General features: G+C 36.7%; 1 protein-coding gene across 2 annotated transcripts in view; it reads left to right on the top strand.

The window, feature by feature from the left end:
• Positions 1 to 23,740, top strand: part of LOC126761240 (ankyrin repeat domain-containing protein SOWAHB-like) — a 100,070-nt gene that overhangs the window by 18,729 nt on the left and 57,601 nt on the right. Inside the window, exon 3 of one of the 2 annotated variants that reach the window (XM_050477237.1) lies at positions 15,240 to 15,368. In XM_050477237.1, the coding sequence (XP_050333194.1) occupies positions 15,240 to 15,368 (129 nt within the window). Of the gene's footprint in view, positions 1 to 15,236; positions 15,369 to 23,740 lie in introns of both variants that reach the window. The other variant, XM_050477235.1, reaches the window with a different exon arrangement.

Here is a 23,740-nt window from a genome sequence, read left to right on the forward strand (position 1 = left end):
AATCTTAGCTAAGCATTGTTGCTGACTGAGTAGTCGTTTGTGTTTCACAGTCAATGCTTAATTTCTATAAAATTTTATTATGATATAGGGCAACGTTATGAGCAACATACATATGTATGTCTGAAAAAATATGTTTGAAATATTTAAATTATAACAGACAATACATAAATTTGCGAGGAAAGTTATATCGATAATGGATGAAAACAACAAAAGAACGTCGAATTTCACCGCTAGCGAGTCGGAGCACCTATCGGAACTGGTGGAAATGTATAAAGCTGTCATCGAATGCAAGCGAACGGACATTTGGTCGAACGCTAAGAAAAATGTCGCTGAAAATTCAAAACAATTCAAAACAAAAATCAGCTATCACTTAAGCACTGCTTAAGTCTTCCATTTTCAGTACTTAAGCATAACTTAAGTATGATGTAAAACACTATTTTCCTGTTTTATCTTAAGCACAACTTAAGTATGGACTATGAAACTGGGCAAAAGCAGGATAGATATCGCATTATATATATATATATATAAATGATAAGGATGACGAGACGAGTTAACTGTCCGTCTGTCCGTGCGAGCTGTAACTTGAGTAAAAACTGAGGTATCTTGATGAAACTTAGTATACTCGCGTTCCTTGGCAAAAGGTAAAAAGTGGGCTTGGCCCCGTCCTCTAACAGGTTTAATGTACATACCTCCTAAACCACTAAAGCTAACGGATTTTTAAATAAGAACACCAAAGTCAAAAATATTCTGTCATCATTGAGCGGTAGGGATTCTCATTCACAATGACGCCGCCGGCCCATAAACCGCACCAAACCGTAATTATTTTGGGATGTAAGTCATGGAATACGTGTGGATTGCATCCTGGCCAATAACACATATTTTGCTTATTGACGAAGCCATTTAGCCAGAAATGAGCCTCAGCGCTGAAGATGCATTTTCGATGAAAATCCGGATCATTTTCAAGTTGTTGCTCAGCCCAATTCACGAACATACGATTCTGGTGGTCAAACGGCTTCAGTTCTTGCGTCAATTTGAACTTGTAAGAATCTAGACCAAGATCTTTTCGCAAAATTCACAACAACGACGTCACAGAGTTACTCAGCGCTTGAGAATGGCGTGTAAGAGGCTGATTTGGGTCCTCCTCAAATGATGCACTAGTGGCAGCAATATTCTCGCCACTACGGACACTTTTTCGTTCCACTGGCACGGGAACATTTTGTACTGTGCCTGTGGATTCAATTTTTTCCACTAGACGCTCAATTGTTGATCTGACAGGACTATTATGACGACCACAAATTGGACGAAGCGCTCTTAAAGTTGAGACCACTGACTCCGAATTTCGGTAGTAAATTTCAAAAATTTCGACAAGTTGTTAAATCGTATATCTTTTCGTGATGAATGGCAAACCTTACTGAAGAGAAATGAAGTAAAATCACATATCTCAGGACCTGCCCAACCAATGTCAAACAAATTCAGTGTGTAACGTTCTTCTGGCAGTTATGGTACATTGCGAAAATGTTCAAAATAGAACTACAACCACGCCTCCTTCCAATATAACACATATTTAAATTCTATTTGATTCCTTCACTTTCTAGTATATAGTATAAATCTAGGCACAGTTAATAAATGAGATAAAACTTTGGATATTTCGAACATCTCATAACAGTGTCTGACTATAAATACTTGGGCAAAAACTAGATGATTATATAACTGTACTGTCCATATGATGGGTGATTGTATGTGAGGTACCTTAATGAAACCCAGGGTACATTTTCTTGGTATGCGGCATGATAATAGTATAGATAAAATCGGGTCGATGCTACCCCAACTCCCGTATACTACATATGTATAGTGATTTTTGTTTTCCTAAGAAACTTCATGTGAATATGTTGGATAGTGTATGAGTTATATATAGTATATACATATATGCATATATAAAATTGCTTAGAATTCGAACCTCTGGTCTTAAGGTATTTCTCTGGCGTTGATAATTGCAAGTTGCAAGAGTATAAATGTTCGATTACACCCGAAGGAAGGGTTAAGCCTTGCTTGTTGAAATTTCAAATAACGAAAAAATACTCACCAGTACAGAGGTGTGTTCAGAAAATAAAGGAAAATTTAAAATTTCGCGGGATTGGAGAGTTAAGTTGTCGAAATGTATGTGCTACACGCCCCTGAAGTACAATACCATTTTTCAGTTGTATTCATTGCTTACTTGTCTGTAACAAACTCTAAGGTAACGATTTTCGTTTGTTAAAAGCACACAATTCTTTTTTTCTGTGAATTCTTGGCCAAAAACAGTAATATAACGATGGCCCAGATTCGCCAGACATGAATCCATATGAGAAGTCTTTTGACGATTGAAAGAAACGCGGACATATGTAAGTGCATAATGTAGACGAATAAATAAGTAATTTTAACAAAAGACGAAAATTGTTCATCTTTAAGCAAATTTTGGGCAATTAGAATGAACATAGCCAGCCCTGAGACTGCTGAAACCGTTGAACTCACAATTTATAAGATAACATAATTGGTATTTATTAATATAGTACCAAAAAATATACACATCTACGAAATTAATATTGCTACAGCGGCTATCGCATGGGGTTTCCCAGCATGCTTGGTGGTCCGTAGCAATCAGCAAACCACGTTAAGCTAATTTGTTGTACATTACCTTCAACGTTTCTTAAATTCAAATTCTAACTTATACACACTGAACGTGGTTACCTTCCCACCCAACACTCGAATTGGCTTATCGCTTAGCCTTAACACCTTGATAATGCCTTCACTTTTATAGTATGCCTGTGTGTACAGTTATATGCACATGTGACTAAAACCATTGGTCAGCAAACGCCTAATCTTAGCTTTTGAAAAATTATTGCCATTAGACGCACACAGAGTTTTTGAGAAGAAAAAGACAACAGAATCCAAATGATCATGCGTGTAACAACATTTTGACATTTTTCTAATCCTTTTATTTTGTACCACAATTTTTGTTTTTAATTGATTGATTGCTTTATTGAACAGGCGTGTTGAGCAAAGGCAATCACTCGCGCTTTGGAATTTACTTTTAGAGACATTCAGGCATACATACATATATGTGGCTAATGGAATGGTGTGTGTTTGTAGAGCTTTTTGTCATTGGGATAAAAATTATGTTGCTATTAACGGTTTGGCAGTATCTGTCTTTGATTGCCTTGGTAATGAGTCATTGTAATTTATTTTTGAGTGAATTTCAACTGAGCGGAAATGATATTTCTCGAAATAAATTTTTATCAGTTGTGAAGAATTCGTATTTCTCAATAGATTTCTTTTTACCAATTATTTATAATAACTGAAAAAGAAATATACTTCAAAATATAATTGATGAAATAGTGCTTTTCTTTGCATATTTAAAAGAAGAAAAAACGTTAACTACGGCTGCACCGAAGCTATATATGCTATAGTAATCCGATCTGAATAATTTTTTCGGAGATAATATTGTTACCTTAAGCAGTAATTCATGTCAGATTTCGTGAAGATACCTCGTCAAATGCGAAAGTTTTCCATACAAGTCCTTGATTGCAATCGTTCGGTTTGTATGGCAGCTATATGCTATAGTGAGCCGATCTGAACAATTTCTTCCGATATTTCATTATTTCTATGAACAATAACTCATACCAAATTTCGTGAAGATATATTGTCAAATGAAAAAGTTTTCCATACAAGCACTTGATTCCGATCCTTCAGTTTGTATGGCAGCTACATGCTATAGTGATCCGATATCGCTTCAGACAAATTTCTTAAAGAGAAAATGATGTTTCAAATTTTCAAAACGATATACGGAAAACGAATTCCATATATACTATACTTTATATACTTTATAGGGTCTCCGACGCTTCCTTCTGGGTGTTACAAACTTCGTGACAAACTTTCAGGCTTGAAGAAATAAAATCTATAATATTTTACATTTATTTTAAACAGTTATTATAAATGCATGAATCTGGTGAATACAGTTGGTTTTTTTTTCTTTGGAAATTAAACATTTATCCGATTTTCAATTAAGTAGTCGAAAAGTCGTTTTCACTAGCCAGTTTTTGCAATAAACCATTTTATTATGTACCCTTGCAAAAAGTTTTTAACGAAACGGACCTATCAAGCGTTTAATCTTTTTCCTACGTTTTTAGTAATTTTATGCTCGCAGGATATTTGTAGTATAAATTAATAGCTTTTAAATTGCAAAGAGGATCAAATACGGAAATTGTAAATAAAACCCGAAATAATTCATCATTATTTATTTTAGCGCCTTCAATGTAATCCGCACCTGATGTAGTACACTTATACCAACGATTATTCCCGTTATGGAAACAATTTTCATAAGCACTTTTTGGGATGGCCTTGAGCTCCTTCAGCAAATTTTGTTTTATCTCTTCGATAGACTGAAAACGAATTCCAAGGAGCAGCAATTTCAGTTTGAAGAACAAGAAAATATCACACGGAGCCAAATCTGGGGAATACAGTGGTGTTTCAATGTATTCATTGCGTTTTTGAATTTAAATTTGGTCAAAATCGTGGCTCGATGAGTTGGTACATTATCATCGTGTAAAATCCATGAATTGTTCTTCCACAATCCCGACCGTTTTCGACGGATATTCTCACTCAAGCTCCTCAATACGGCCAAATAGAACTCTGTCCCTCCGGAACAAATTCATTATGCACTAAACCACGAATATCGAAAAAAAATGAGCATCAATTTGATTTTTGTGCGGCTTTGGCGTGTTCGTTTTTCCCATCCATTACGGTAATTGTTGACTTGTTTGTATATCAAACTCATAAACCCATGTCTTATCGACACTTATAATCATCTCCATGAATGTGGGATCGGAATTCGAACGATCAAGTATATCCAAGGAGACCTGTTTACGGTACTCTTTTAAAAAAATTCAGCTTTATCGAGACAAGATGAGCAAGAACGCGTTTCATGCCCAAAGTATTCTTCACAATCATTCGAACGGAATCGCGAGAGATGTCGAGCTCTCTTGCCATCTCTCTAACACTTGCCTTTTTTTTCAAGCACCATATCCGTCAATTTTTTAATATTTTCATCCGTTAATTTTGTGCGTCGATTCATCACTATGGATGAGACTTGGTTATATCACCATGATCCTGAATCAAAACAACAGGCTAAAGAGTGGTGTGAACCTGGTTGTTCGGCTTCGAAACGAGTTCCTGTCCGGAAATCGGCCAATAAGGTTATGGCATCAGTTTTTTTCGATGCGAGAAGAATTTTTTTGTGGATTACTTGCAAACTGGTAAAACAATTAAGGGGGTATTCTGGTCTAGAAGCATGAATTTCAGGTAATTTTTAAGGTGTCGTAAAAAACGGCAATTCATATTTTTACTATCCATATTTTGTTTAGTTATTTGTTAATTTTAGAAGAGTACAGAAAAAATTAAAAACTAAAAAAAGTAAAAAATTTCAAAAATTATGAGCTGACGAAGTGGGGGCCTCTAAAAATTTCCACGTGACCATACCCATGATTTCAACCCTCCTAGTTATCTGAAACCAAAAAAAAAAGATTATTAATCTAGAATAATGTCGCAATGGCCGGAACTACGGAAAAGTGGGAAAAAAAAAATTTTTCACAAAATGGCGACTGCCTGAAAAAAAAAAATTTTTTTGGATCACTTTTTCTGACTATTTCGAATTTTTTAAAAATAATAAAAATAAAAATTTGGGGATGGGGCTAGTTCCAACCATAAACAAGCCTATAAAGAATACTCTAGAAAAATTTCAAGAAAATCGGTCCAGTAGAACCTGAGAAATCGTGGGTATCGTTCCGAAAAAGTCAGTTTTGAGAAAAACGCGTTTAAAGTTTCGCGTAAAGTGCCCCCGCCGACTTCCATTTGTTTCCAAAAATCAAAAAATGTATGGGCGGCAAGCGTTTTTCATCAAATGAAGAGGTCATAACGGCTGTTGAAGCGTATTTTGCAGGCCTTCCGGATTCTCACTTCAAGTATGGGATCCACAGATTGGAAGATCGTTGGAACAAGTGTATGTTCAGGGGGAGATTATACTGAATAATAAAGTGTATTTTGAATCATAAAATTGTGTTTTTCTTATCAAACGATAAAACTTATTGAACGACCTGATAATTATGAAAGAACTACGAGAAGTGTGATTAGGTACCACACAGGGGGGAAGTCGATACATACCTCTCTTAGCCTCCAAATATAGAATACAAGAGATTACGCACCTGCGACTAACATTACAGTGGATATAACAGATAACACTGTATCTCTTGTATAAATCCGCTTCAAGCTTTTATTATTGTTGCTACTTTTTATAACTACTACTACTATGACCAATATCATTATCGGACGATCGGGCGGACGGAGAGACAGACAGTCAACCGGATTTCAACTTTTCTCGTCATCCTGATCATTTATATGTATATATATATATATGTATATAATATACATATATAATCTATATGTATCTATTTAGGTGATACATACAAAAGCCTATTTAATAGTTGGGTTTCGCATTTAGCGATATAAATTTGTAGCACGCAAACATTATATCTATGTATCTAGCGCTGTCCATCAAGACAATCAATAAATTTGCAATTTAATTTTATTACCGCTGCTTTGTTTTGCCGCTTTGATGATAATCAAATTGGCAGTTACAAACCCCATTTGACACACGAATAAATTCAATAGTGCTCCGATAACAATTGAAGGCTGTTGCACACACACACACACCCAATCGTGCATGCATTTTAACATTTTAGCCATTTTGCTAGCGAGCGGCAACAATGGATTTAACCAGCAAATAGACATGAATACAAATTTTAATTTGAAAGTTAATTAAGCGTTTGCCGCAAACGAAATGACAACAACAACCACAAGGAAATGTCGACAACAAAAATTCCAATGTGTCTGCTGCACTGTGTGGCAACAATGAATTAACGGCGCAAAATGGCTGGAACGGTAAATTGCAATGCGCGCAAGTCTACCTGCGCTACCTGCTGTAGCGACAGCTAACCACAACAACAAGAAAAACGACCATGCACCAGCCCGAGTTGGTGGTCACAGTGGCAGTCATAATGAATGGCAACAATATGGCAATGCCATGGAAAATATTATTCGATCAGGCACGAGCGAGCTGCAGCAACAACCCTCACGGCGAAATGGCCATGTTCGGCGTCAGACAAAAGCAACCTATATATCCCCAACGCCAGCGACCGTGCCGCTCAACCCCCATCCAATTTAGTGCGCTCAGTTGGTCGAACAGTTTTTCCCCCGACTCGACTACAAGAGCATTGCTGTTGGTCTCGCAGTTGAAACGGTTGCCATTGTGGAAAATTTCCTTTTGTCCATATAATTTCGAATGTTTGTATGTTTCGTTGGCTGTATGTCCTTTGAAAAGGATAATAACAGTAGTTGAGATACTTTTTACAATGCGAATAGATACATGTCCATACGGTGCTCGTACATTACTTAACCCGCTCGAAATAAAAACATGAAATTTTGCATTTTGTGTTTATGTTTCGGTTTGTTGAAAAATTTACCTTTTGTCCTTTGGTCGTATTGCTGCCTGTGTTGTACCCTTTTCATTCATTGGGGCGTTCACAAAAGTCCACACAAAATGGTCTACTATGCGTTGCCCTTTCATCCACGCTATTAGTAGTTGTTATTGTTGCTTGACTTCGCAGTTGAACTTGATCCCTCCCCCACACTCAGGGTTCCATTGCGGATTCTAACCCCACTGTGGGACACACTTGAGAGATGTATAACAACAACTTTCGGTTTGTTTTTCTTAGATTTATAATTACGTCCTTTGCGGTTATCGGCGGCCACAACCCTTTCGCACTGCCGAAAAGTTTGTCTGAGAGGGAGTGAGCGGGTTCTGTGGTGTGCCTAAGTTGCGTCAAATTCATTTTATTACATTGCTTATTGGTTCTTGTAAACAAGTCCTTTTCGGTTTACAAATCAACAAAAAGGACGCTTTGAAGGCGTGTGAAAAAATGTATCATATTTTTTGAAGTTATCGAGAAATGTTAATAAATATATATGTATTTATAAGTTAAGAGATTAAGTCTATATTTATGGTGATTTTGATAATGTTTATTATTTGATGTATAACATAATTTTGTTATTATCGTGTAGTTTTAGAATTCTAAGCTTAAAGCAGCGCGAGCCAATAATTTCAGAAGCTAAAGATTTAGGATTTCTTGATCAAATCCTTTTGGGTAATCTCACTTTTTGTTTTGTGGATAAAATCGCGTTTGCGTTGATAACGAGTATTCGCTATATCTTCATGACGCTGCATGTATATAACTACAAGGTGTGTTCCAAAGTAAACAGGACTTCTTGAATCTAGCGCCCCCTGGTGGCGCCATCTATATGTCGACTGGTGCGTTAGAATCTGCTATCTTTACAGATTGTCCAGTGAGAATTTCATGACATTTCATTGATTGGAAGTAAAGTTATTGCGTTTTAAGTGTCAGTATGTAGGTGTTATCGGTGCGAAAATGAGCTTCGAACAAAGAGCCCCCATTAAATTTTGTTTTAAAATTGGTAAAACTTTTACCGAAACGTTTCAATTGATGAAACAAGTTTATGACGATGATTGCCTATCCAGTAGCAGAGTGCACGATTAGTTTCAACGTTTGCAAAGTGGTTGTGAGGACATAAATGACGATCAACATGTGGGCCAATCAAAATCTATGTTCACCGGAATTCCATCGAAACTGTGCGTGAATTCATCAAAAATCAGCCGAAATCGTCATTGAAATTCACGGAAATGGAATTGAACATCTCCAAAACATCGATTTATGTATCGCATTTTGACCGAACATTTGGGTTTACGAAAGGTGTGTGCACGGTTGTTCCGCACAAATTGACTGACGACCAAAAATTGCTCAGAATCCAACATTCGAAGAACATCATGTGACCGATTATTTGACCAAAAATCACATTTTAACCATTAACTACTCCCCGTATTCACCTGATATGGCACCGTGCGACTTCTTCCTTTTCGGAAAAATGCATTTGCCCACGAAAGGAAAGCGTTATGCAGACGAAGAGGCCATTCAAAAAGGCTTGCACCAGCATACTGGCGGCCATACCGGCCAACGAGCTAAAGCACTCGTTCGACAAGCTTTTGGACCGTGCAAAAAGCTGTATTGAAGCAGAAGGAGACTATTTTGAATGAAATTAATTGATTTTGCCGAAAAAACCATTTGTTCTGTTTTTTTTTTAAGTCCTGTTTACTTTGAAACTCCCCTTGTATAAAAAAATAAGTAGAAGTTTGAATAGAAATACGAAAAGACTTTTTCGACTACCCAATCTATTGACTATTGGCTATTTGTTAATATATACTTTGGTATTGGCTAATAAAGGAATGATTGACTATTTAAGAATACTGCAAAAAAATCCTTGAAAAATGTTCTCTTCTGTAAATCGGATTCTTCTGTTAATTTAAAAATGTGAGAAGGTAATATACAAAGCACCAATGTCTGTTAAAAAATGCCTACCAACCTCGCCACATGTTTAAAATTCAATCCAACTTGTAGTTTTTAGAAATATATATATAGAACTTTTTATTTCAAATAAAACAAAAAATGTGGTGAGCTTTGTTATTTTCTAATTTACTGACATCTAATGCTGGAATAGAATTTCGGTAAATTATTCTGTTAGCCCAATTTTGAACCAATTTTAATTCAAATTATCTCTCCAATACCAAGCCGAATGTTGGTTTGCGGCTGATCTGTCGTAGCTTTTTAGTCAGAATAGATCTTTCATTGAGTCAATGATCCTCCACAGAAATTTTTTTAAAATATTCGAATTGCATTATCTAAGTGGCCAATTGACAACCATTTCTTTATATAATTCGACCACCTAATAACCTAGTCCAGCTGTAGGATTAATTAACTTAGAAGTACGAAACATTGTATTCAATAATGTTTGCAATTTCATAATGAAAAGATATACGCAAGAACAACGTTTACAAATTATTCAATTTTATTATCAAAATTATCGTTCTCTAGTTGCAACTTTTCGTGCGCTTTTGCCATTTTATGGTCGTAATAATCGTAAGGTGCCAATAAGACAAAGAACCGCTCGAAGTAATGAAAATATTGCTGCCATTCAGACAAGTGTTGCTGAAGACCGCAATTTGTCGATTTCAAGACATTCTCAAGAGTTGGGACTGTATCAAATCACAAACTGGCGAATTTTGACAAAGGATTTGAGCTTGCATTCGTATAAAATTCTTTTCACTCAAGAACTGAAGCCGTTAGACCATCGTAAACGTCGCGAATTTGTTCATTTTGCCTTGGAAAAACTTGAAAATTTTTGATTTTTTTAAGAAAATCATATTTTCCAATAAGGCTCAGGTTTCATCTGAGTGGTGCGTAAATAAACAAAACTATCGATTCTGATGCGAGAAAATCCACAAAGTATTCATGTACTTACACTACATTCACCTAAATTAACAGTTTGGTCTGGTAGGATCATCGGTCCGTACTTCTTTCGAAATGAAGCTGGTGATATCGTGACTGTCACTGGAGAGCGATATAGATTGAAGATAACCAACTTTTTATGGCCGCAATTTGAACCAGGACACTAAGGACTTTGAAATTTTTATCACTTCCTACTTGAGTTAAAACTAATATATGTAGATCTGTCCTAAAACATGTTTTAGCTCCGCCCATTTTAATTCGGCATGAGAGAGCTAAGAAATTGTGACATTGAATGGCCTCCAAGAAGTTGTAATTTCAAACCTTTAGACTACTTCTTGTGAGGTTATTCGAAGTCATTGGCCTTTAGCAATAAACCAGACTCTCTTCAAGCTTTAGAAATCAATATTGAACGTGCTATTCATGATATACGACTTGATTTAGTGGAAAAAGTACTCGAAAATTGAGTTCATAGAATTCGTTGCTGCAAAAGACGCCTGCACGATCCATTTGAATGACTTTATATTCAGAACATAGTTGTATCGATTGCACTTCACATTAAATAAAAAAACATTTAAATTTCCTTAACAATTAACACACTAAAAAAATCCGAAGAAATATCGGCCAACGATGCTTTTTTGGTGCTTGCTTTCGGTATTTAAGTTTGCACTTGAAATCAGATCGGAAGCGCTCTTTGGAAGTTTTCGAATAGTAGTAGTTTCTGGTACTGTAGACGAACTATTATTATTAATAAAATAACATTAGACTGATTTTTGGATCTGTTCTCATTGCTGTATTGAAAATGATCAATTGTAGAGTAAATTTATCGAAGCCTTTTCTAATCAGTTGCGTCATTTCTTCAAGATTGTGGCTCAGAGAACCTTGAAGACTCCATTCGAATTATAACTACGGTTTAAATGTAGTACGACGGTATAACACTATAATCTAATAGGTTTTTTCTTTACCCTATGAAAATATTGCCTTATTATATCGCAACAGTGTATAAAGGATCTGTAATTGATAAAAATTGTAAAATGTTGCATCCTTGCCAAATTTAGGGAAGATATCTCGGTTGATGAAAAAGTTTTCCATACAAGCAATTGTATTCGATTGTTACATTCTATATGTTATAGTGGTCCGTTCCGACAAATAAGCAGCTTCGTTGTGTAAAATTTCAGATTAATATCTCAAAAAATGAGGAACTGGTTCACATATATACAGGCAAACGGACGGACGGACATAGAAAGACAAACATGGGTAAATCAATGATCGCTGATCATGTATACATATATGTACATATACATATATATACTTTATAGAGTTTATGGCCTTTACTGTTAGGTGTTACAAACATCTTGGCAAACTTTAATATAATGTACCTTCTTCAGGGTATGCAATTGTTGAGAAGAGAACAACTTGGACAGCCCGAGCATAGGGGAAATTAAATGCAACATTTTCGTGAGAACAGCAAACGCTATCAGGTAACCTAATTAAATTCGGCTTCAATCTCACAGCATTAAAAAATTTTGGTAGAAAGGACGGTTAGGGTTTCCCACAAAATGCTTTGCCTATACAATATTTATTTATAATATTAGATAAATAGAATAAGTGAAGCATAATATTGACATCAAGCCAATAAGCACGTGTTTGAGGCATGAAGTAGTGGAAACATGCGTCGTGGAGTCTTTATTATACGATCTCACAGTATAGAACATGCTCTATAAGTGCGTATGCTTCATGTATCTATGTTTCCTAGAGCGCCTATGAGTTTAACGGCATTTTATATAATTAGGAAAACGTGAGCCACTACAAAAGTCAAGTGGGCATGTGGAAAATATAGAGAACGTGTAAAAAGGCGACGCGTGCATTTTGGCAGCTTGCAACAGCCACGCACGCGGCAAAAGTTGCTACATTAAATAAGACGGCGACAAGTTAAAGGAAAGCTACTAAATACACCAGGAATTAGTTAATTTTATTTATTAGTTTCATAATTGCGATCTCAACAGCGGCAGCAGCAACAACAACAACATATGTGAGAAAGAAAACAAGGATGGTGGTGGATGCGTAGGTTGGAGGTTGGAAGCGGGGTGGTGCGGCATAGAGCAAGCGCATAGATTTAAAAGGCTTGTTACCTTACTTCTGCCACGCACATGCACACCACACACACACACACCTACATACATATATACGCATGTATATGCCCTGAGGTGTGCTGCAGCGCGCGTGTGAATACGCACATAATCAGTACTAAGCACAAGCTTGTTACACGGCAGAAAGAAAAAAATGTACACACAACAACAAAAAACAACAACTGCGTAACATCGAACATTATGCGGATAATTAGTTGCCGAAAATGTACTGCATACATATGCACATGTGTACATAAATAAGATGCCACACATGTTAATGTCGCGCGAAAAAGCGTCGTTAGCGGAATGTGTTGGAGCGCGAGGGGTTGGGCGGCGTGTCGAAGGCTTTCCTTACGCTCTAGCAAGAAGGCGGCTCATTAGCAGTTACTTTCTCTAATTTTTGGTTTAGTTTTTTTACTTGCATATGTATTTAATGTGGCAACAACAACAATAAGAATGGAATATTTAAATGAAGAAAGCATTCCAGGGTTGTCTGAAGACTACTGAGGCGCGACACCAACTCACAGTTGCCACATAAATAAAAATTATTACTTTCATAAGGCGCAAATGTGCTCAAAATCCTTTATGCTCAGGCTGTGTGATTGTGTGTGTACATATGTGCCACAGTGCGTGTATGTGAAAAATCACATATCAAGTTTATTTCTACTTCATACATACATGCATACATATGTATGTACAGATGTATTTACTTAGTACATGCGTATTTAGATATATTAGACCATAAATTTCTACACGTGTACTGTGCAACATGCGCACGCCGGAGTCTATAATCGTGTCGCGCGGCATTAATGGCAGCCCCTAATGACACTTAACGGTATTTTAATGTTTGCGCTTGTTCATTACTCATATTTATAATAAATTCATTAAAGCATAGTAATTAAATCAGAGAAATTGACATACTTGCCACATATGTATTTAAGTTGCTTGTAGGCCATGTAAGACATATTTGGAGGCACTATAATTACGGCTGGGGAAGTACTGCCTAGATTAGTTTTACAAAACCCGATTACATATTAGAAGATCATACTGTTGGTCCAATTATGCATTATTTTTTCTATTACTGTGTAAGTTGACGTAGCCCAATAAAAGTAGTCTTCTTTTTAGTTTACAAAAACGTTCTCCCTTTTCGCTGTTTGGAGATTCCAAGTGTAGGTAGGTCCTTCTCCATCTGGTCTTTCCAACAGACTGGAGCTCTTCTTCTGCTTCCTCCGGCAGGTACTCTGTCGAATACTCTCATAGCTGGAGTCTTTTTATCCATTCGGACGGCATGATCTAACCAGCATAGCCGCTGTCTTTTAATTCAATAAACTATATCAATGTCGTCGTATCTTATACAGCTCATCGTTCCATCGACTGGGGTATTCGCCGTTGCCAATGCACAAAGGATCATAGATCTTCCGCAGAACCTTTTTCTCGAAAACTCCTAACGCCGACTCATCAGATGTTGTAATCGTCCATGCCTCTGCACCATATAGCAGGACGGGGATGGTGAGTGACTTGTAGAGTTTGTTCTTTGTTCGTCGAGAGATGACTTTACTTCTCAAGTAGGCAGTCCGAAGTAGCACCTGTTGGCAAGAATTATTCTGCGTTGGAGTTGGAGGCTAATGTTATTGTTGGTGTTAATGCCGTTTCCAATTAGTCTAATCAATTAAGGTCACGTGATTTAGTTGGTCCATGGACCGACTCATTTCATGATATGATATATATCTAATGCACCGTTGAGTAAAACTGCTTGCCATTTAGACGTTTTGTATTGCCGTGGGGAACGAAACAGTTCCGCTTCATTTGACTATAGCGTTTTGGCTGACGTAACATGGGCTCCATTTTTTGTTTTCTGTGTAACGGTTAGGTCGTGGTATTGATCCAAATTCAATGGATATCCCTCGGACAGATATTTGCTCCTTGTGTTACTCATATACTCCTAAAAGCGGATTGCCAGTTCCTTATAAATCGGCGAAGCGTTAAGCTTACCAAAAGTTTATTAAGGCGGTTGATATCGATCACAGCAACTTCGCTAGTTTCGCCAAAAGTGTGTCTACAGAGATATTTCAATCGCAATTTGGCAAAAGACGTCCGGTACCTGCTGAAGACATCCTTACCCTACGGCGCTCAAAAAGTACAGCGGATCAATTCAATGCGCTTATCAACGTCTTGAAAATGCCAGTCATTTTTAGTACCCATAGGTAGTGTGAAATGAACGCTTATCTAAATCTTTACGTCTCCGGTTACATTGCAATCCCACATTGAACTGACAAATGTCAGTTCTGCCCGCTTTCGCGTATTAAACCACAACCACCGCGATACTTCCTAAAGCGCCGTGCCGCATGAGCAGGTTGGAGCAACTTTTTAGTTAAGTCTCGGTCACATCTCGTAACCCCTACTACCAGTTGAGCTGACATAATTAGTGACTGACCCCATACGCACTTTAACCACACCATTCACACAAGAAACTTACCTTAATCCCCAGTTAAACACCTTCGCCGCCTAAACAATTCTCCCGCAGACGACCCAAAGTGTTCGGCATTCCGACTAGATCAAAACCCTAACATCTAAACGTCCATCAGTCCATCTGACGTATCATAATTCTTTAGTTTATTAAATTTATTTTTGTTAAACTCACATTCCATTTTTGTACTTACAGAAGAAGGAGGAAATACCAGAAGTTACCATGGCTCACAAAAAGGCAAAGGAATGGATTGTAGCTATGGCCAGGGCTAGCTATCAGGATCTGTCCAAACTGGCAATTGATTATCCTGAATTGGTCAAACTACACGTAAGTCAGCAAATTAATTAATTTTATTAATTTTTTGAAATTTTATTTTATATTTTTCTTAAATTCATAAAATTGTCTTACCTATCTAAGTATGTATTGCCTTCGTATCTGACATTGACATTGATCTGCGTAATTCATCACTGACAAATGATCACATTAGCCACGGTCACTTGACAATTGTCCAGCTGTCAATGTGCAGTGCAAGTAATAAGAATGTGTTTGGAGCAGTGTAGAATTGTGGAAGGTGGTGTGTCTGGCGCCACTAAGTAAAGTAAAGTACTCATGACCGTTTTTATGTTTTTTTCTACCATGTGGCTGCTGTGACAGACACCAAGGCACGCCTTAAAAATTAAATTTGTAATGTTAGACATATTGTTAGCGCTATGGAAATAAGAAACTCTGGTGAATGTTTGTTTGAAAATATTCTAATATATTTCTGAATAGACTTACAACTAAGTTATAAAAAGCTTTAACAGAATAGAGGAGAAAATTTGAGTATAATACAAGAAAATTTCCACAGTATTCCGTAATAAGATATTCAAAAACTAAGGACTAAGGAATGCCCTGCGAAAAATTTGCGATGATAATTTTGAATTTTGGAAAAGAGTTACTTGTTCTCTGGTATTAACAAAATTAAAGAAAATAATAATATACCATATGAATAGTTCATAAAGATTTTAATCTACGTAAACTGAAGTAATTTGCAATTTTATCTCAGCTTCAGTTATTCCGAAAGGGACAAGCTTGATCAAAAACGAATATATTATTTGAAAAAGTTAAAATAATTAATGATTTTTGAAGGATTACTTATCCCAGGCGCCTAAGGAAGGTCCATAAAAATTTGTAGTATAAAACTTGTCAAATGCCGCCAAAAAACGAAGAGCGCCAAAATTGTACTAACGGCTTTCCCTGAGAGCTCCGATCGCTTCAGAGTTCTATTGTATATACCTCTAATTATATAAATATAAGATAAAGATGGGGTTTAAGTGCTGTTGCTTCAATCCACTATCCATTATCTTATATGCTCATGTTCTAATTTTTAGATTTGTAAGCAATTAAAAATTTGGTGGTACAGAAGCTGCCTTTTATTTTTCGGGATTAAAGAACAAAACCAAATTTTAATCACTCTATTAGTTTTAGAAATATTCTCCATTAATATGCATACTTTTGCTTGTGTTTGAACCAATTTTCGAAGTACTTTTGCACTCAGTTTGAGCGATCTTCAAAACATGCCAGGTATCGAAAAACTTTGACTTCTTAGATTATATTTTTACGAACGGGCATAAAAAGAAGTAATTCGGTGCCAAGTCATTACTATACGGAGGATGACACATAAATCGCTGTTTTGAGTGCTCAAAAATGCAGTTATTTCAGTCGATGTGTGAGAGCTACCAAGAACAAATGCAGCGGTTGGTTTTCCCGATTTCTGCAAAGACAACTGGCAAGCAAATGGTTGTAAATCGAATTTACCGTTCTGCGTTGTTCCTGTAGTAAGGTTGCGACAAGCAACCGTTTGCTTGAGAGTGATTTTTGCGGGTACAGCTTTTATTAGATTCGTTTCATTTTGAAACGTCCATATAGTATTCGTATAAATCCATGATCCATCATCTGTCACGTTGTCACAGGCATGTTTCGAAGTACCTTTGTCGTATTTTTTAACATTTCTCTCGACCAGTCGACACGAGCATTTTTAGAGCGCTCAACAAATTGTGTGAGAACCCACATTTTTATACAATCAAGCGTTCATGCAATATTTAATTTATGCTCGGCCCACTAATGCCTATAATTGTCTCAATCTGGCGATAGGTCACATGTTGATCTAGCAATATAAGTTTTCGCACAGCATCAATAATTTCCGGAACAAGAACTATTTTGTGACGACCTTCAGGAAATTGTTCATGGAGTGATTTATGACCTCGATTGGTATAACCAAAGCATCAACAAACGCTGTACCATTCAATGAATTTAGTTATTCTGTCGACAGTTGTAAAAAATAATTGCGCGAAAATGTTCGCGAATTAGCTCAAGTTTTTGGCCAAGATGAATATTTTAAGTTACTGTAAACAAAGAAAAGCGTTCGTATGTCAAAACATGCTGAGTATTTATAACATCAAAAGTGTCGGACTTTACGATACCGTTGTGAATTTCCAGATTGTAACACTATGGTCCCGATACATAAAAGGCAATCTACGTAGTACTAACATAAAAAAATTTATTGGGTAGTCGCAAAAGTCTGTTCGTGTTTTGTCAAGACATGTCGTTGCAGTCGTGTATCTCCAGTGCTACCAATCCCATTGTGTCATACCATATAGTGTTGGAAAGGTGAGCTTCATTTAACCAAAAAAATTAAATTCGGGGGAGTTGAAAAAAGTTACAGCTGTTCAAAAATGAGTGAAAAAAATGAAGAAATTCGCTATTTTTTGAAATTTTTGTATAAAAAAAAGGAATAATGCCACGCAAGCCACCAATGAAATTCGTAAAGTTTACGGAGACGATGCTGTATCAGTTCGTGTAGCACAAGAATGGTTCGCTCGCTTCCGTTTTGGAAATTTTGAAATTTCGATTTACACTGGTGGAATAATGTCTCTAGCGGAAAAATGCCAAAAAAGTGGTCGACCAAAATGGTAGATATTTCTTTATTTATTTATTATTATTAATATAAAAAAATAAGTTGAAGTTTGGTTACAAATACGAAAATTCTTTTTCGACTACCCAATGTATATAAATACCGATACTTTTAGCTCGCCATTGCAAGTTCTCTCTGTTACAGCATAAACGGTTTGTCATCCATTACAAAAAAAATTACTTGGTCCTCAAGCAAATTAATTTGTAAAACTCTCAACTTTTGGCAGCAACCAATAATATACCCGTAATGAACCCATTGCGAATCGAAGGAACTGCTTAAAAATATTTAAATATATGTGTGTGTGACTGTGACTTGCTGTTGACACTAATTTATTTCTCCGGGAGCCTACTTGGAAATGCATAAAAATGATTTATGCCCATTTCCGCTTCATTGCCAGCGCAAATGATTCGAAGAATTGCAAGCGCCGCATAATTCGCGCATTACACTGCAGCGGCAACTCCTTATTAATTGCAATTTCTCTGCATTAATAAATTGCAACCGCCATGACTGCAAGCAAGCAAGACGCACACGCACGCATGCATAAGCGGGTATACAATTCAATTGCGTCTCCTTATTGGCAAGGCACATTATTTCCGGGAACAAGAGATTTGTAGCCCAATTAGTTAATTCCACACAAAAATCTCCACATGAACTTGTGATCCAGCACAAGCTGCAGCCACAACCAGAAGTATGCTTGCATGTGAATGTGTGTGTCGCTCCAAGTCAATTCAAGATGAGCTGTCATAAGCGAGTACCATTGAGGGGGAAATGCAACCGCAAGCAGGCAATATTTCCCCCAAAGTGCCATAAATCTTCTGCGCAAGCAGCAAGTCTCACGGCGGTTGCACTGTGCTGCGAGTGCTGGTGTGACGGTGGCGGTGATGGTGACGTTGGTGTCGCTGCAGCATAAAAAATGAATTATGCGCCACTTTATCGGCGTGAAATGCAGCAAAAATTGTAAATAAAACATAGCAAGGAAAAATTAAAAAATTAAGGGCGGCGTTGTAATTGAGAGACTAAATTTCGTATGCAGATTTGTGGTGAGTGTGTTTGCTTCGCTGGCAGCGAGGGCAAGTTCTAAATTTTGTATGTCAACTATTTTATGGATATTTGGTTTCTTATGAACTAATATAATTAGTGCTATTGTCTATCATTTAGAAAATTTATATTTTGGGTGTATGTATGTATGTGAGTATCTAAACAATAAATAATAAAACGGCCCTCCGTTTTTTAGTTTATACATTTTATGAATTTATTGGCTTTGTTAAGTTTTTAATTGGCCATTGCTGTCTCTTTAGGCATTTTATAACGTCATTATTTATAAATTTACAAGCTAAAATATTTACATAAATTTTCCAAACGTGTTTTTAAGACAAAGTAAAATCATCGCAGTGAACTCGATAAATTCGACAAAGGAATATACTTTGGGTTCTTGTAAAAAATATTTAACTTAAGTTGCAAAACATGTTTTTCGAATAGTTTCTATAGATAAAGCTTCGCTAAACTTGAAAAAAAAAACAACAAATTTACGTTTCAGGGTTTGAAGGCGTTCTGAGAGTAAGAAAAAACGAAACCGAAGCTAATATACCCTTTACAGGTGCATTTCTTTTAGTAACTATGTGTTCAGTTTGTATGGAAGCTACATATATGCTATAGTAATCCGATCTGAACAATTTTTTCGGAGATTATATTATTACCTTAAGCAGTAATCCATGTCAAATTTAGGAAAGATACCCCGTCAAAACGAAAGTTTTCCATATAAGCCCTTGATTCCGATCGTTCGGTTTGTATGGCAGCTATATGTTATAGTGGTCCGATATCGGCAGTTCCGACAAATGAGCAGCTTCTTGGAGAGAAAATGACGTTTGCAAAATTTCAAAATGATATCCTAAAAATATATACTGAGAAACTAGTTCGTTATAGGACAGAACAGACAGTTAAAATGATTTAGCTCAACATATGATTATTTATATATATACTTTATAGGTCTCTGATGCTTCCTTCTGGGTTTGCAAACTTTCAACAAACTTAAAATATACCCTGTTTATATACATAACGGACAGGCAACAGAGTGAAACAGACAGACGAACGGACTTTCAGACTTTATTAAACATTTAATGTTCATAGATTGATACAAAATGGCGATTACTTCTTCCGATCTTATATTATCATCGGTAACTGATTTAGAAAATGCGCTTTCGATAAAAACGCTTTTAAAGTTTTAAGGGCTGAACTTCGGAGCAGTCGGGTTCAGCCCTTAAAACCGAAATAATTTTTCTTAATATTCTTCCATTTTACGAGTAATAATGATTTTGGTACATTAAACGCAAGAACTTTGATCTCCTTATGTCAATTATTTAGTATATGTTTGCCGGCTGTTTGTTTACGACGGCAAAAGTTTGTGGGTCAATTTTTATATTTTGGGTCAACGAGCTCATGGCGAAAAAAGTCACAGAGAGCCGAATTTGGTAAGTACCTCTTTTTTTGTGTTTGGCCAGAAAGTTAGTCAAAATCACAATAGAATGTGGCGGCGCATTCAAGACTTTTGAAATGAGTCCAGGATAATTCATACCAAAATAACCGAATTAACCAAAGTTTATTGAATCGGTCCACAAGAGATATTAAGATCATCTGCTATCTCTTTGGGGTTATTGCTTGTATCAATCTAAAAAAAGTCAATTCTTTTTGCGCTCGCAATTAATATGTATCAGTCCGGGTCAAATTTGATCTTTTGTGTATATCGTTAATTATTGTAAGTACGTAAATACCGTTAAGAGGAATATGGTACTATTTAAAAGGAGGTACAAAATCCTGCAATGGAAACCCGGGAGGCTCAACGGTGTTGAATTAACAATTTAGTAGCATACCAAGTACCTGGGGATAAGTACTTGGACAGCCAACTGATGTGGAACCGCCATGTGTAGGAGAAAGTGATAAGGGCCAGTGGTGCCCTATAGGCACGTAAGAAGATGCTATCAGCATTAGGTGAATCCTCTACAGGGACCTTAGGGCATAGCTCATTAAGCGCTAGGCTGGTGACCGATTTATACACTAGAAAAGGGTTGATGGCTTAGGACCATGCGACTCATCAGCGAAACTTACAACATCTAAACCGACGGGTGAGAAAAGGCTAATGGAGCGAAATCGCAATATATTGCTCGGAGCGAAAGCCTTTGCAGTTGGGAAAGCGCCCGAAATAGCTGACAATGTAGGAAACAACATATAAAGGCCAGGCGGCCATTAAGGCAATAATCTCAGATCGCATTACGTCAGAAAATGTCCTTGTAACATATAATGGACTTTTCCTATAAAAAAATATATTTGATTTAGGCTCAAAATTTTATTTTCATCCAACGATTATTTCAGAAGGCACTGCTAGTATTAAATGGTGATCCATTTCGAGGTTACTTTTTTGAAGAAAATACACAGAAACTTTAAATTTAATGGGAAATATTTATCATCATTCGAAAGAACATTATTTGGCATTTATTTTTTGAAGATTATCTCTTTCAAATGTTGGCCGCGGCTACGCCTAAGATGGTCCATCCGTTGAGTCAATTTTCGGTGACTCATTGAAGGATTTCAACTGGGAACGAGCGATTGACTCACGTGATATTTTGCTTCAAGTCCTGAATCGAAGCAGGATTGTCCGCATAGTCTTTAGGCTTTATATATCTCCACAGGAAGAAGTCCAAGGGTGGGATAAAACATGATCTCGGTCGCCAATTGACCGGCCCAAAACGTTAAATTATCTGCTCACCGAAGTGTTCTCTCAATAAAACCATTGTTTGATGCGATGTGTGGGAAGTGGCGACATCTTGTTGAAACCAAATGTCGCCGAGATCACGAGCTTGAAATTCAGGCATCAAATAGGCGGTTATCATGTTTTGATAAAGATCCCCATTGATGGTTACGTTCTCACCGGTATGATTTTTGAAGAAACTTGGAACGATGATTCCACCGGCCCTCAAACCACACCAAACCGTTGTTTTTTCTGGTTGAAATGTCAACTACGGAATTTCTTCAGGTTACTCTTCGTCCCAAATATACCAATTTTGCTTGTTTGCATACGCATTGAGCCTGAAATGGGCCTCATTGATGAACAAACTTTGGCTCGAAAACGTCGGATCTTCTTGAAACTTTTCAAGAGCCCATAGAGCGCAGCGAGGTCGAGCAGCTTCAGTTCTTGCATACGCTGTACTTTTTACGCTCTAAATTTAAGATCTTGACGTAAACTGCGCCAAGTCGTTCCATACATCAGTCCGATTTGCTGCCAACGGCGCCTTAATAAATTCCAAATGTATACACAAAGTAAATGCCATCAACTTGAGTCCAGCAAAGTTTTTATATGATTCGTAAAAAAAACAAAATTCGTACAAATTAATTTAAATTTTAATGAGAAACTGAAAAAAAGTTATTGAATGAAAACAGTTTCCCTCATTATCAGCACACTCACTCATTACTTTCACCAACAACATAACATACAAACGGACGGACGATTTCGTGGGCGTGACTGTACTGTGTATTTCCATTTCGAACACAAGTACACACCCACAAGCGAAAAAAGTATTCTAAACGGATTTGCTGGCGAGGCCAGCAAGAGTGTAATGCAAAACTGGAGAAAAAAATGAAAACCGGAGCCTCAACGATCCCGCCACCTTGTAAAGTCGCCTTGTCGGACATGTGTTTTTCATTTCGTTAAAATTGAGTGCTTCCCTTTTTTCATATCGTTCTTTTGTCTTACTTGTCTTTTTTAAAATACACTCACTTCTACTTTTTTTTTTTGCTTAAAACAATGCAAGAACAACAAAAATAAATTAACCAAAGTGTAACAAGCTGAAGACACGTGTTGCGGGCGGTGACGGTAAATGCGCGTACAACAAATATGAACACATGTACTAGCAAATATGTACATATGTATGTACCCAATTACAAGCAGCAAACATACAAATATATAATATGTTTGTACATATGTATATATTATGTTCATTTTTTAGTTTTATTTATTTTTTCATTTTTTGTTTTTTTTCATTTTTTGTACTTTACCAATTTTACAACAACAGCAAGGCACCAAAATTTGCGACCAATCGCCAACTCCTGCTTTAATTTGCGTGCATATGGCAATATTTTAGTCGCGTCACCGACTGTCATTCATTCGCCGCCAACAACACACATACACTTGCATATTGAGTCCCTTTGAAGCGCGGCTTATCACGAAAAGCGTTCAAATGTCATGTTTTCCTGAATTGCCCGCCGTCCTTAGGGAATGCGTGGTTGTTGTTTTTATTACCACTCCTTCTTTTTTTTGGCTTTTTGTCGCCATGCGGACTGTGCCGAAATTTTGCATGCGAAAAGCAATATTTTTGCAACACTTTTTTGGCTTTGGAAATTCATTAAGCTTTTTGAATGGCATTTTTTAACCTCTGCGTTCGGTTTTAGTAACCGCCCACAAGCCTGGTGACGCTGTGACGTGCGAAGGCGAAAACGAAAACCTCGAATATAAAGAACATGCCGAAAACATATTTTACCATTAATTGTCAACACGATTTTATGTATTGCGGACGACAACAACAATTACTTAAGTGATAATTTTCATCTTTGATTATTTGTACAAAATTGAAAAACAAAAAATATTATTATTTTTTTTTTTTGATTTTTTGTTTTTTCTTAATTTTAGCTTGCGCATTTTGTTCTTTTGAAATGTTGTCGAACAACATAAAGCACAAGAATTTTGTCTTTAATTTGT

The sequence above is a fragment of the Bactrocera neohumeralis genome, chromosome 6 (genome assembly GCF_024586455.1).
Source record: "Bactrocera neohumeralis isolate Rockhampton chromosome 6, APGP_CSIRO_Bneo_wtdbg2-racon-allhic-juicebox.fasta_v2, whole genome shotgun sequence".
Lineage (NCBI taxonomy): Eukaryota > Metazoa > Arthropoda > Insecta > Diptera > Tephritidae > Bactrocera > Bactrocera neohumeralis.